This window comes from Triturus cristatus, chromosome 12 (genome assembly GCF_964204655.1).
Source record: "Triturus cristatus chromosome 12, aTriCri1.1, whole genome shotgun sequence".
Taxonomy (NCBI): domain Eukaryota; kingdom Metazoa; phylum Chordata; class Amphibia; order Caudata; family Salamandridae; genus Triturus; species Triturus cristatus.
The window spans coordinates 95,157,941-95,171,415 of record NC_140595.1 but is presented as its reverse complement, the minus strand read 5'-3'; the positions used below and the strand labels follow the sequence as shown (position 1 = coordinate 95,171,415).

General features: G+C 42.8%; 1 protein-coding gene across 1 annotated transcript in view; it reads left to right on the top strand.

Moving 5' to 3' along the window:
• PRUNE1 (prune exopolyphosphatase 1) overlaps positions 1-13,475 on the top strand; it is a 64,453-nt gene that overhangs the window by 38,930 nt on the left and 12,048 nt on the right. The window contains exons 2-6 of the mRNA XM_085639064.1: positions 4,859-4,963; positions 5,996-6,201; positions 8,595-8,779; positions 11,226-11,384; positions 11,610-11,704. Of these exons, the coding sequence (XP_085495190.1) occupies positions 4,859-4,963; positions 5,996-6,201; positions 8,595-8,779; positions 11,226-11,384; positions 11,610-11,704 (750 nt within the window). The remainder of the gene's footprint in view (positions 1-4,858; positions 4,964-5,995; positions 6,202-8,594; positions 8,780-11,225; positions 11,385-11,609; positions 11,705-13,475) is intronic.

Here is a 13,475-nt window from a genome sequence, read left to right as displayed (position 1 = left end):
AGTTAGACTTTCAGAGCCAAATGCATGACACATTGACGTAAATTTCACAATTGGTGTTAGAAACAAGCATTGAAAATGCAATAGGTCTTGCCTTTCATTAAGTTAAAGCCATTTGCTTTGCTATACAAAACCATTACAAAGCAAATGGCTTTAACTTAATAAAAGGCAAGACCTATTGCATTTTTAATGCTTGTTATTAACAACAGTGTCTCACAAGGGAGAAGCATACGCTAGTGCCTACTCTCGCAGGCTCGACCCTAAAAAGGACCCCTTTCTAATTCAGCAGAAACATTTGATACCATGAGGTACAGTTATAGTTAATGCATGGTGTAAAATTATTTGTAGAAAATATACATTTAAACATATGTTACGAAATTAAACACTGCCCCATCTTAAAATATAGCACGGCTGCAGATAAGCACGTTGCCTCACTCAAATCCAAAACAACCTGCCCCACTTCAAACCCCCTCCAAGAGCTCAGGGCGCCAAAGAACAGACACCACAGACTTTAGAATGGATGTGTCTGAGATTGCCGTGACCCTCCAGCACCCACCTTGTATGGTGTGTGTCTCTCTGTTCTTCACTGCATTAAATCCACACGTTAGCTTTATCAGTGCCAATGCATAGTAAAGACGTCAGTAGTGGTAACGCATAAATTACCCAGCACAAGAACAGCCTAACACGGAATAGATGTTTTTAGATACGTTTCTTACATAGAGGTAACTGTAATCCGTTGTTCTAATTTTCTATGGGGCAAGGGCGCCATCTAGTGGTATTACTGTTTGCCAGTAACTGCAATTTAAATCGCACTTAATCAGCCAAAGTGTTGTGGCGAGTAAAGACTTTAAAAGTCAGTATTGAAAAAGCCTGTAGGTTGTACTTTGGGTTTATATTAAAAAGTACACGTGAGTTGAGGCGTTTCATATTTAATTTGGTTGAAATCATTATTCTGCGAGATAGTTATTAGGGCTCGAGTCGGGGGTACACGCAGGTATACGGCGTCCCCCCACTCTTTTCACTGGGTGGACGCCGTCCCCCCTGTCAAGAAGTTGAGCCCCACAGAAATTTGCTGAACTTGTCCCAGTGTAATTTTCAGACACTGGGACACGTTCAGCAGCACCTACACGTTGCCTGCTTTCCATTCCCAGCAGCAAGGTGCAGGCAGCGAGGGAGCCTTTTTAGGTCTCGCCTGCGAATGCAGCGCGAAGCGCTGCTGTCTGCCAGCGAGATCTATTGTTGCTGACTTGCCTCGGAAGTGGGACAGGAGATGGGCACGCCCAAGGCTTTTGGCGGATTTGAGCCGGTGTACGCGCACGTGAACACGCACGTGCACACACGCGATGTGCACATCTCCTGTCCCGCTTCCGATAACATGCCAGCCCCGTTGGAGGCTCCGTGTGGGCTATTGTTGGCGCAAAGTGTACTTTTGCAATTCTGAGCAACAATAGCCCACACGGAGCCCCCGCCAGCCCTTCTTAACTCACTGGGCTGCTCTTCGGGGGGGGGGCTCCTCCTCGCGGCTGCAGCACTCCTGGGAGCCCCGCGCTGCTGTGGTCATCCTCGGCCGCAGCATTCTTCACCCGGGCCCCCTCCTGGGACCCGGGGCTTCTCTTCACTCCAGCCGCCACCGCGAGGCTCTCCCTTCAACATGGGAGCCCCGCGTTAGCACAGCACGCAGGTTTCTGTTTTTTCCGGAGTAGGCCCCACCCACGTCCCGGGCAAGAGCGCCTGACTTCCGGCTTGAAGACGAGAAGTTAACAAGCAATTGCAATGCCATAGTTCTCACATTGACGTGAGTTTGAACTATTGACATTTGCAAATAATAATGCCTTTTATTTTTGTTTTCTTTTTAAAAACCTAAATAAAAGGCAGTGTTATTTACAATGTCAATAGCTCAAACTCGCATCAATGCGAGACCTATTGCATTGCAAATGCTTGTTTCACCTCCAGCTAGGCCAAAGTTAAGTGGCCATCCGGCCTCCTTTTGTTTGTATATGCAGGCTGCCTGGAACCTTACATTTAAATGTAAATGCCATAGAGGGAAACAAAGGCACACAGCTTGCCTTCTCTTCACAGGTACTTAAGAGAGGCATGCTTTTGCCTTTGTTCTGTCCCTGTATATAAACGCAGACACTGTAAGACTGTCAGATGAGTTAGTCTGTCCCAGAATTTACACAAATAATTAAAATAGCACTATATTTTATTTCTTTTATAGCGCTACTTCGTGACGTGATTTGCATATTGTCGTCTCCCCACTTCTTTTTATAGGACTTGTGCCCTGGTTATTATCAATGAAAGTATCATTCAGGAAGATGAGATGTCAAAGAAGGAACATATGTCATGTGAGAAAATTCCAAGAAACATTTTATTCTTCTGGGGGGTGATGAAAATCGTTTTCAAAGATAGTCACATATATTTAGCGTAACCTATCAAAAAAATTAGAAAGCGTGTTACAGTATGGTGGGAAACGCCCACTTTAGGGGGTCGTTCTGTTCTTCTTTGCAGCCAATGCAGATTTAGCTCCATATCATCATATATAAAACTACTTTCTTACAAGCCACCCAGAAAATAGGTAACTGATATTCTATATATAAAGGAGCATTTGCTACGTGGTGTGTGTACAGTAAATAAGTGCTGTCTGCTCTTCTTCGTTTATCCACTAAAACCTGGAAAAGTATGTGCTGTGTTCTTAGTGAATTAATATATATTCACTGACAAACCAAAGGTTACAGCCATGTTATACTTAAGGCCAGATTTTAAACACACAGAACCATAGAAATTCAGTAGTTATCCTCGAGTAACTAGAACTCGTGCCCTAAGGTATTACTCGCACCCCCGCCATGCACTGTTTTCTCATCAATAATTTTACAGCAAATGTTGCAGTGATATCAATGATGTCATAGAAGATGTCATGATTGATGTAATTAGCAGTGCATGGTGAGGGTGCGAGTTATAGTTACCTTAGGGCACATGTTATAGTTACTTGAGATAACTCTTACCTGCTAAATTTCTATGGTTTTGTGTGTGTGTAAAATCTGAACCTAACTATAACTGCCCTGTAACCTTTGTTTTTGTGTGTGAATTTCTAAGGTTTTTAAATATTCTATTTTCTAACTATAACGTCCCTGTAACCTTTGCTTTTTTTCAGTGCATTTCTACTGTTTTTTAATGCTATTTTCTAACTATAACATCCCTGTAACTTTTGGAATAACACATTTAACACAGTGGGTGTGTCAGTGGCTCTATGTGTGTCAATTGGTGTGTGAGTGGCTGTGTGGGTGTTTCAGTAGCTGTGTGAGTGACTGTATGGGTATATTGGTGGGTATGTAAATGTCTGTGTGAGTGGTTGTGTGGGTGTGAGTGGCTGTATGGGTGTGTGGGTCTTTGAGTGAGTGTTCATTAGCGGCTGAGTGAGTGGGTGCGTGGGTCTGTGAGTAGGGGTGTGTGGGTCTGTGAGTAGGTTTGTGTGGGTCTGTGAGTAGGCGTGTATGGGTCTGTGAGTGGGTGTGACTGGTTGTGTGAGTCTGAGTGGGTGTGTGAATGGATGTGTGAGTGGATGTATGGTTGTATGAGTGGCTGTGTGGGTCTGTGATTGGATGTGTACGTGGCTGTATGGGTGTGTGAGAGGATTTATAGGTTTATGAGTTGCTGTGTGAGTGGGTGTACACATTTTGGGACCCCCCTTTGCTCAGCCACTACCTGATGAATCACCCCAACACTTTCCAGACAGCAGCTGAAGTGACTGTCGTACTAGTTTTGAACATTTATTAAAGATTTGTCATATATTCCAATAAAAAGCTGACAGGTATCCACTGTTGATATATAGCTGATAAAGAAAGGGACCAGTCATTGTATTAACAAAAAGTCTGCTACATCCGAGAGATGTAGTTCTGTAACTAGACTTAAAACCTTCAGCAATGTGCAGTTGATGAAAAAGATTACCACAGTATTTTCCTACACAGCATAAAGCGTGCTTGTAGCAACATGGGTAAGGTTTTGTGATTTCCAACGTATAAAGTAAAATGTTCTGTTCTATCACAGTGAAGGTGATGGTACTTGGCGATTTATAGCACTTTACATTCCCTATTCTCCTGAGTGGAAGATTGTTTTATTATAGTTGTGGTATGCTTTGAGTCTATTTATATTGAACAGTATTTATAAACTCTGTACAGTACAGCACAGCAATACTAGCAAGCAGTACTTGTAGTGGGCAGTGCCTTATGGCCTGTTAGATTTGTATAGTGCTGTATTCCCATTAACGGATAGCCCATCTGCCTTATTACAAGTGCATTAGGGTTTTAAATCAGGTTGATGACCTAGATATAGCTCTAGATTATTCCACTAATGGATGCTAAGTGTATTTTTTGTAAAAAAAAAAAATTTAAATGAGCAAACGTAGTCAACATGGATGTCACATTACTCCACAACAAAGGCACCTCATCACACAGTGCAGAGTAGAAGAAAGTAAGTAGTCGCCGTATTCAGTATCAGTGGCCTAAGGATAGATATGTGGGCTAGCGGCAGTGGCATGGAGTAGTTGAGGGGCCACGCTCTAGTAACAAAGGTGTTATCTGCAGGAGGAGTGTGGACAGGTAACAGAGAGATGCTGTACTGGGGAATATACATTCTACTGATTAGCTTGGGAATCAGGACTAGTTTTGAGCCTGTTTTTCCCTGTTGACCATGTGTTTGCGCATGAGCATATACTGTATCCAGCTGTGTTTCTGTGTTTTATCAGACAACTTGGGTACAGGGCAGCTATTTAAAAAAAAACCCCCAAAAAAAACCTTTTGCCTACCTGACTACCAGTGCGATAATCTTTATTCCCATTTGGTTTTACGCTGCTTTTTAATTTCAGGAGAGTAACCGGGAGAGCCTGGGGGTGCACGTTGTTCTGGGGAATGAAGCCTGTGACCTCGATTCCATGGTGTCGGCGATCACGCTGGCTTACTTTCTAGCAAAGGTAGGTGCCACTAGTCCAGCATTTGCTGTTTCTTAACTCCTGACATGATAGTATGACAACAGGAATAATTTTAAAAAGCCTCCCAGAGCTCAACACATAACTTTGACAGCCACATTATTTGTGCAAACTTCTCTTGCACCTGGAGTTTTTGGACTCCCTTTCATTGTACCCTATATTTTCTCCTGCTTAAGCAGGGAGTCACTTAACAGGACAGTGAGGCCTTCTCCTTGGTATAAATATACCATATGAACCTGAAACAGCTAAAGCGTGGATACACTGCGGACCTCTATAGAGGCGAGACTAGAACAAGAAAGTATAAGTGAACCCTCTGAGCTGCTGTGTGTCATCGTTCCCATGACTATATTTCCTCTCTTGTGCCTTCACTTCCCTCCAGACTGAGGTAGACTGGCCTGCTCTCTACTGAGTCTTCAGTCTGGTTAGACTATTTCCCTGAACATGCCCATTCCTGAGGACGGGCTCGCCCAAGCCTTAGCCTTTTCCCGCCTGGCTCTCCTAAACCTGCACACCCCAAAACCTGCACACCCCAAAACCTGCACTCTCCCAAACCTGCACTGCTCCAAAGACCGGTATCCAGCTTGCTGCTGTACCATCAGTAAGGCTGGCTTTCTGAGTATTTGGGGCGCAGTGGCATGGACACCTCTAGAGTTAAGATGCTAATGTACCGCATTATTATGATAAGAAAATATGACTGTGGTTATGATATTAAACACTTGCCTCTAATTGGTATTGAGACTGAGCCCAAACTTCATATTTCATTACTTTAAGAAGGATAAAAGGCTACGCCTGACTGGATGTTGAATGTATATACGTATAGGTTATTGTATCATACGAAGTTAGCTAGGGAGCGCTGTATCAAACCTGGGACCTAGGAGTTCCACATAGATCTCTGCAGCAGATCCATAACTTTTTAATGCTGGCTTACTGAGTTTAGAAGATGAACCATAAAATGGCTATTGGTTATGTCTCTCAAGGTGCTTTTTTGATTTTCTTTGTTCACTCCTGTCGTCACAGACTTCTTCAGAGACAAACTTGGCCTTCATTCCGGTGCTCAACATCCCCCGTTCAGACTACCCCTTGCGAAGCGAGGGCACGTTCCTCCTGAGAGAGAGTGGGATCCGCGACGAACTGCTGATCTTCCGGGATGAGGTTGACCTGCACATGCTTCACGAGGCCGGCCTCCTCTCGCTCACACTGGTAGATCACAATGTGTTACCCAGGTGAGGAGTGTGCCCCAGACCCAACTCCGAGGTGTCCAAAACCAATAAAACATCACTAATGCCATCAGTAGATTAATTTTGCTTCGGATTCCGAATTTTATATGCTTAATTCACTTAATTCTGTTTATAGATTTTAGACGATACAAATTAGATCCACCAGTGTAAGCATCTACATTTTAATGTAAAGCCACATAGCGCTGTGCAAGGGAAGAAAGAGTATGTGGCGCAGTGTGAATGAAAACAGGACTTCCTTTAAGATAAATGCTTTTCTTTGAACCCATACGAGGTAAGCATTTAATGTATCTACTTCTAAAGAGGAAGATCTTTGCCTTCTACCTAAAGTTGGGGAGGGAATGCCCAAGTTGGATGAGTGTTTGAATGGTGTATCAGATCTTTGGTGCCTAATAGAAAAAGCCTGCCAGTTTTTCTTACACACATTTGTATGTGTTAAGCTTGGTGGTACCCAGTGTGAAGAACAGAGCGTCATCAAACAATGTGCAATCAATATTTTTGAACAAATAATAGTGGAGATTAAAAGAAGTCTAATATACTAAGCCTGATTTTTGTCCTCCAAGTTTAATGGTTGCTCATACAATAAGCAATTTAGGAGGGAAAAAAATTGTAAAAGAAATGGAACTTCTAATTGGACATGCACAGAACTAAACGTCTCACCGGCAAATTAACCCTTAGTTGATCAAAGGCCAGAGACTCCGTGATCCTCGCTAATAGGTGCAAACAAAAAACAAAGTTGAAGAAATGCAGGATGGGGAATGGAGAGGGCAATAAAGTCATATAAGGGCAGCTGGAGTTTCTGGACACCTACCTATTATGATATTGACAAGTGGAATGGGTTTCTGCATTATCTGATATGGGACGGTCATGTATTCAGTTATTTCTGTATTCCAGAAATATGGATGGGCTTGTATTGTAGTCATCTCCATTTGTAATCCCTGCTCCACCTCCACTGATAGCTTAGTGTGTTTGCCTGTTTCCATCAGTTTGTTATAGATCTCAGTGCTATTCCTACCATAAGATCACCTAACAGACCACTTCTGGTCCCTGGGCATCTCTTAAGGTGAGAGATCACAAGAACCCTTTGGATAAAGACACTGGTACACTCACAGGTGACCTCTTTAAAATGGCATTGATTTTCCTCCAGAGGCCTCTTAAATGCACTAAAAAAATGTGATAGATTTACCTTGAGCCTTGGGTCGATGTACTCTCACCCCTTGGTCAATTCAGAGTGAGCCTAGGTCAAATTACAGTGGCCCCTGCGTCGATTACTATAATCCTTGCGTCGATAAGTGGTGATCCTTTTACCATGAGCCTTTGGGTCAAAATACGTAGAACCTTGGATCCAGGGCCCTGGCTCAATGTACATTTGAGCGTTGGATTCATTTATCCTGAACTCTGGGCCAGTTTACCATGACCAGTGAGTTGATTTACCCTGGGTGTGCCTTGTATCCATTTACTATGAGCCTTGGGTCAATTTGCGGTAAATATTGGTTGATTTACAGCGAGCCCTGAGACGAATTACCGTAGGTGTTGGGTCGTGATACAGCGAGCCGTGTAACTCTTTACGATGAGGTTTGTGTAGATTTACCACGAGCCTTGGGTCTATTTACTATAAGCATGGGATTGATTTACACTGAGCCTTGGGTACATTTTCAGCGTTGTCACAGCCATGAGTTTAGAGCCTCGCTGTGTAGAGCTTTGCTGAGGTTGAGTACTTAAGTAAAAAGAAGTAGAACCCATTTAAGTTGAAACATCAGAAGACCATTGTTACATCAGTCAAAGTAATGTAGGCTGGGTTTAATAATTAATGTTTTTACTGAAATTGACCTTGAAACCATAATGTTATAATCTGAGAAATTATTTTCTCTGATACATGGCTGTTTACGAAGCAGTTCTTACATAAATGTTCAATTATTTACTTTTTTCATTTTATAATGTGTTCATTTATGTTAATTGAATTGTTGTTCATAAATATTACACATTTTTAACTGGCGTGATTTCATTGTGACATTTCCTTTTCTCTAATGTATTGGGTGGCCTTAGCCATGATCTCCTGGATAGCGTTGTATCTCCTGGATGGTGCCATCCAGCGCTTCATTTCTTAGACATCATAGTCAGTGAGTTCATGGAGGGCATTGCAATGGATGACATTGTCAGTGATGTCATAGAAGACGTTGTCAATTATGTCAATGGCTTTGGCAGGCATTTCATGATTAGAGTCGGCCATACAGTGGATAGCATTGTCATGGTAGGCACTGATGTTCTGACTGCCCTCATATTTTATTGCTAACAGTGATGGTCTGTAATTGCCTCCGATACCACTCACAATGTCATGCCTGTTGTAAATGAAAGAAATGCATGTATTTGTATTTCAAAAGGGTGGATGAATCCCTGGAAGAGGCTGTGACGGAGGTGATCGACCATCACGCCCTGGAACTAAAGGCCTCGCCCGCTTGCAAAGTCACTGTAGAGCCGGTGGGATCGTGCACCACGCTAGTGGCAGAGAAGATCTTCAAAGGAGCACCACACCTCCTGGACACGCAGGTGGCATCGTTGTTGCATGGTAGGCATGTTGTACATTGGCTTAATTGGTCATTTAATAAGATTTGGCATTGGGTAATTTGTGCAACTGACTGTAGGGAGAGAAAATTCACAACATGGCTTGGCTAGGAAATTGTTTTGCATGCTAAAATTACTCAAATCAGCTCAAAGAATGCTTTATATCCAGCATTGAGATATGCCAAAACCAGTAAGGCTTCTACAAAATGTTCCGTAAGGTTGTAATGCAGTTGGGAGATTTACGCAAATGCTTGTAGTTCTACCACTGAATGGGACCTGTGATTCAAACTTTTAGCCGCTTGCCTCTTTTGTAGCCCATGCTGATTGCACAGCGTTTGTCTGCGGCACCCACGTAATCACTCCATTTTATTCTGTGGTGCGTACTAATTCTTCTTTACTGTAGACACTTTCATGTGGCATTATTGTGTGCAAATCTAGAGTATTAGGTGGGGAGACACAAGTTTATCATCATCACATCTTTACCAGCCTGATCCTTTGTCTCCACTGTACAATTATTAGTAATTGTGTACTTTGCGACTCAAGTAGCGGTGGGTGGCTCGTTTGATGCTCTGTTGGGGCAAGCCCAGTTCAAAGAAGTATTTCAGTTTGAGCTATTAATGTGAATGCAGTGTCTTCATGAACATTTGTGGTGTTTTCGATATATAATTTTTATACGTCAAGACTATTTTTTGCATGCACATATTAAAGCAATTTATCAACTTATGTACCTTGCAAGTAGATTGAAAGTATACTACAATGTCATGGTGGACAAGGAAGAGACACGGCTGTGCGCCTTCCAAGCACTTCCTTACTTAGCATAACTATTGTGAAGGAAAGTATAAAAATGTTTTTGGGAAAGTATGTTTAATGTGGCAAATTAGGCACCTGTACACAATGGAAAATCAGCATCTCATCCAACAATCTTAAGACTTAAGGTCAAAAGTGCTTCCATCACCCATTCTCCATTGGTCTCTAATTTCATGTAATCTGGGTTTCCGCTGACACCAGTGCCCAAATGGGTGCATCCCATATTTGGGCCAGACAGGGTGTGGCTCAGAGTAGACGTAAGACTCTCAGAAGACTGGGAGGAGCCTCATGTGTGTCCTTTATTGTGAGTAGGCCATTTACTGGACCTCAGAATTTAGGGCCAGCTTGTGGCATGGTCGAGCTGGGCCCAGGGTGTCAATCTTCAGAGGGGTAAAAAGAACTGTCTGGATTAAGGTTATGCAGAAAGTATCGCCTTTCTCACTTGACACCAATTATTCTGTCCAAAGTTTAAAGCACAGTGATTTAAGTTTTGTTAAACGTGTTGCATGTTCTGTTCTTAACACTGTCGGCTGCTTTCTTTCGCCTCCCATCTGGCACTGAATCCCTGCCTTAATGTTGTCACACAACCATGCCCTCCCTCCCAACAGACGGCTTGGCACCACTGTTAGAGAGCTAAGTTGTGGGTGTAAGGAGTGAGCTGGTGGAGTTGTGCAGATGTTTGTGTTCAGAGGCCAGTCACTGCTCTGAAGTAAACAGACAGGGACTGACCTGTGAACACAAAAGGGACCTCCTTGATTGCCTTATTTTATTCACTAGCATAAGGCAAGGGTGCCAAACTTCATCCTGTGCAGGGCGCGATCCCATCAAGGGCAAGCTCTGCCCAGAATTCAATTTAGAAATGACTCAGAAAATGTACAATATCACCCCAGCAGAGTGGTAAGCAGGAGAGGTATGTGCAAAGGAGAAACACCTTAATTGCGGTCAAGCACCTAGGTTTCCAGGGATTGTAGCCGATTCACCAGGATGTTTCGAGGTCAGTCATATCACAGTTCTCAAACTAACTCCCTCCGGTACTAACTACCTAAAGAGTTCTCATCAGAACAGAATCTTGTTCCCAGCAGCAAATTTTCTGGACTGAATGTCCACAAGTGATTGTTTCATTCACGATTTTCGCGATAGTCGAGATTTCGTTTGCGGGGAGGTTTTACAGGAATAATGTTAACAATTTATCCCGATACGGTTTCTCGCTACAATTGAAAAACATTTCATTTTATGGCCCTGCAACTTTATTTCTTATTTAAAATGTATTTATTGATGTATGAGTGAATTGTTTCTGTAAGAAATTTTTTATATTTTGCCACTGTAATACATTCTGTGAATAACAGTGAAATGGTAACATACAGAGGTGGAGAAGGATGGAACAATGTCATGCTAATATTTAGATTCGGCATTGTGGCAATATCACCTCCATTTACCTTAAAGATGTCTTAATTTTGCTTTCTGTGCATGAGCACAGAAATCATTTTATTACAGCCCTATGCTAAATTCCTTTATTTTTTAAAATAAAACTATAGGATTTCATATTTAATTGCCACAATTTCTTCCTGATCTGTGTCTTAGAGCATGCAAATATGGACTTGTAAGCATGGAATGAAATAGTCTTTCTTTGTGTTTATTTCAAGGGACAATCGTCCTGGACTGTGTTAATATGGCGCCGGCTGCTGGGAAAGTGACCCCTAAGGACACAGAATACGTTACTCTTTTGGAGTCCAGGTTTCCCAATCTCCAAAGGAGGGATGTCATCTTTGACCAGCTTCAGAAAGCCAAGTTTGATGTGAGAGGTACTGTTTCCATTGTATGCTGTGCCGCTGTTTGTCTGATTATAAATAAGGTATTTGCTGATAGTCCAGGCACGCTAGCTGTCTTCTGCAAGACTGAACCCCGTTTCAAGGTGCTTGGGCACTGATAGATGTCCTTGACACCTGAATATCTCGTGCACCTGCTTTGGTGCCCATGAAACAGATACCGGTTAACCATCCTCGAACATGTGTGTTTTTTTGTTTTAGGTCTCACCACTGAACAGGTGCTACGAAAGGACCTGAAAGCGTTGAAGAGTCGGGAGATCAGTCTCGCTATCAGTGCCATCTACGTGACTCTTGAGGTGGATGTTTCTTCTGTGGGTGCTTTGCTGTTCCCCAGCAGCTCCCAGTACTGAGTTCAACGTGGGCGTGAGAATAAAGCTTAATGTTGCCTTCCCCTAGCGCTGTTCCAGGGGATGCTTTTGATGGTGTGAATGCAATTAGTTCGCTAAATAAGAGTATGCAACTGCAAAATGTTTTCTTTTGGGTTTTTTTTATATACACCCTTTTTGCGATTCGAAAAGGGGTTGTAACTAATTTATAAAGGGGGATTTGTTCCTGTTCGATAGCCTCCTCTTTGAGAATTATATTGGGCGTCCCGGTGGGTAGCAGGCAGTGTTCTAGGATACCACTAAATGTTCCTCCTAATGTCTTTTCATACGGGAATCTTTCGCTATTTTCCTTTAAGGAACATGTGCTGCTTTAAAAATATATGTTTCATGTTTTGGAATGCGAAAGCAGGGCTGCTGTTTCTTGTGGGCCACTATTCATCGTTTTTGTAGCCATTTACAGAGGTTCATAAATAGCAACCTGCAGTCACTCACAACTGACTATTTTGTGGTGTGACCTGTCAGTACACCGGCCACATCATGAAATAAAAGGCAGGTCATGAAAGGTCAGTGTACAGTTTACAGCCACTGTTTGCAATGTGACTTTTCACGCACATTGTGCATTCATGTAAGCCAGAACCCCTGCCGGAATCTCATGGGGCATTTACAGCTGATCGCTAGTGAATGTTTTGAGAAGGAACCCCCTTCTCACAAATAAGGCACCTTAGCGTGTGCAACACATTTTTCGATCTACACACAATAGTGAGCATAGATCACACTTTTCATGTACATTTCTAGGTCCTAAGGAAAGCCAGTTAACACTAAGGCCTGGCTAAAACATGTAGACCACCCACCTACATCCATTGCCTTGCTTTTACTACTGCCAGAGGCCCAAACATTAAAGATAATCCCTTTGGGTAATGGGACCACTGGACAGTTTTTAAACTTCACTTGCACGTCACTATCACAGCACACTCCGTAATATACCTGCTCCGCTGTAATACAGGCGTTGTAGCACACCCGGGACACATTCAGTGTCACTAGGTGGGCCCGACGATGAAGCATGCCACGAACTAGGTTGGTGGGTGAGGGCTTCATAAAAAGAAAAAAGACTACTTTTTATCACTAACAACATACAGTTTCGAGTCTCATATCACGTCTTGATAGACTAGTTCTCGTTGATTTAATATATTAACCCAGGGGATAAGGACTAGCTCTCTAATTCTCACTCTCCCTTTGATACCTAATAAATACTTTTCGCGCACAGCCATTTGCTGATACTCCGGCCCCCCAGCAAATGTAGGTCTGGGTACTACTAGTAGGCAGGCCTTAATTCGAAAAAGCAACCTTCAAGCCTTCAAAAAGCAAATGAAGGCTGTACTATTCTGTCAGCATCCAGTCCTCCACAATACGATCTCAAAACCCTTTTCCTACAAACACCCACCATACCAGCCATCTTGAAAAAGCTCAAACTGCAGCTGTTTCCCAGTGACCTGACCTATAGACATTCATGAAACAATTCGAAATCTGCCTCTTCCTCCAACACTCTAACCCACCAATACTCATAACACGGCCCTTCCAGCATTACTGTCTCCTTCCCCTCAGAAAATAAATCAGGACCATCTGTTGCCTTAACATCCAACCTACCATGCACCCAAAAACACCTGGGCCATCAACTTCTGAAGCATTCATAGAAAAGTTGTCCGGTTACCCGAATGTACAACAAAGACCTGCGCAGTTGAAT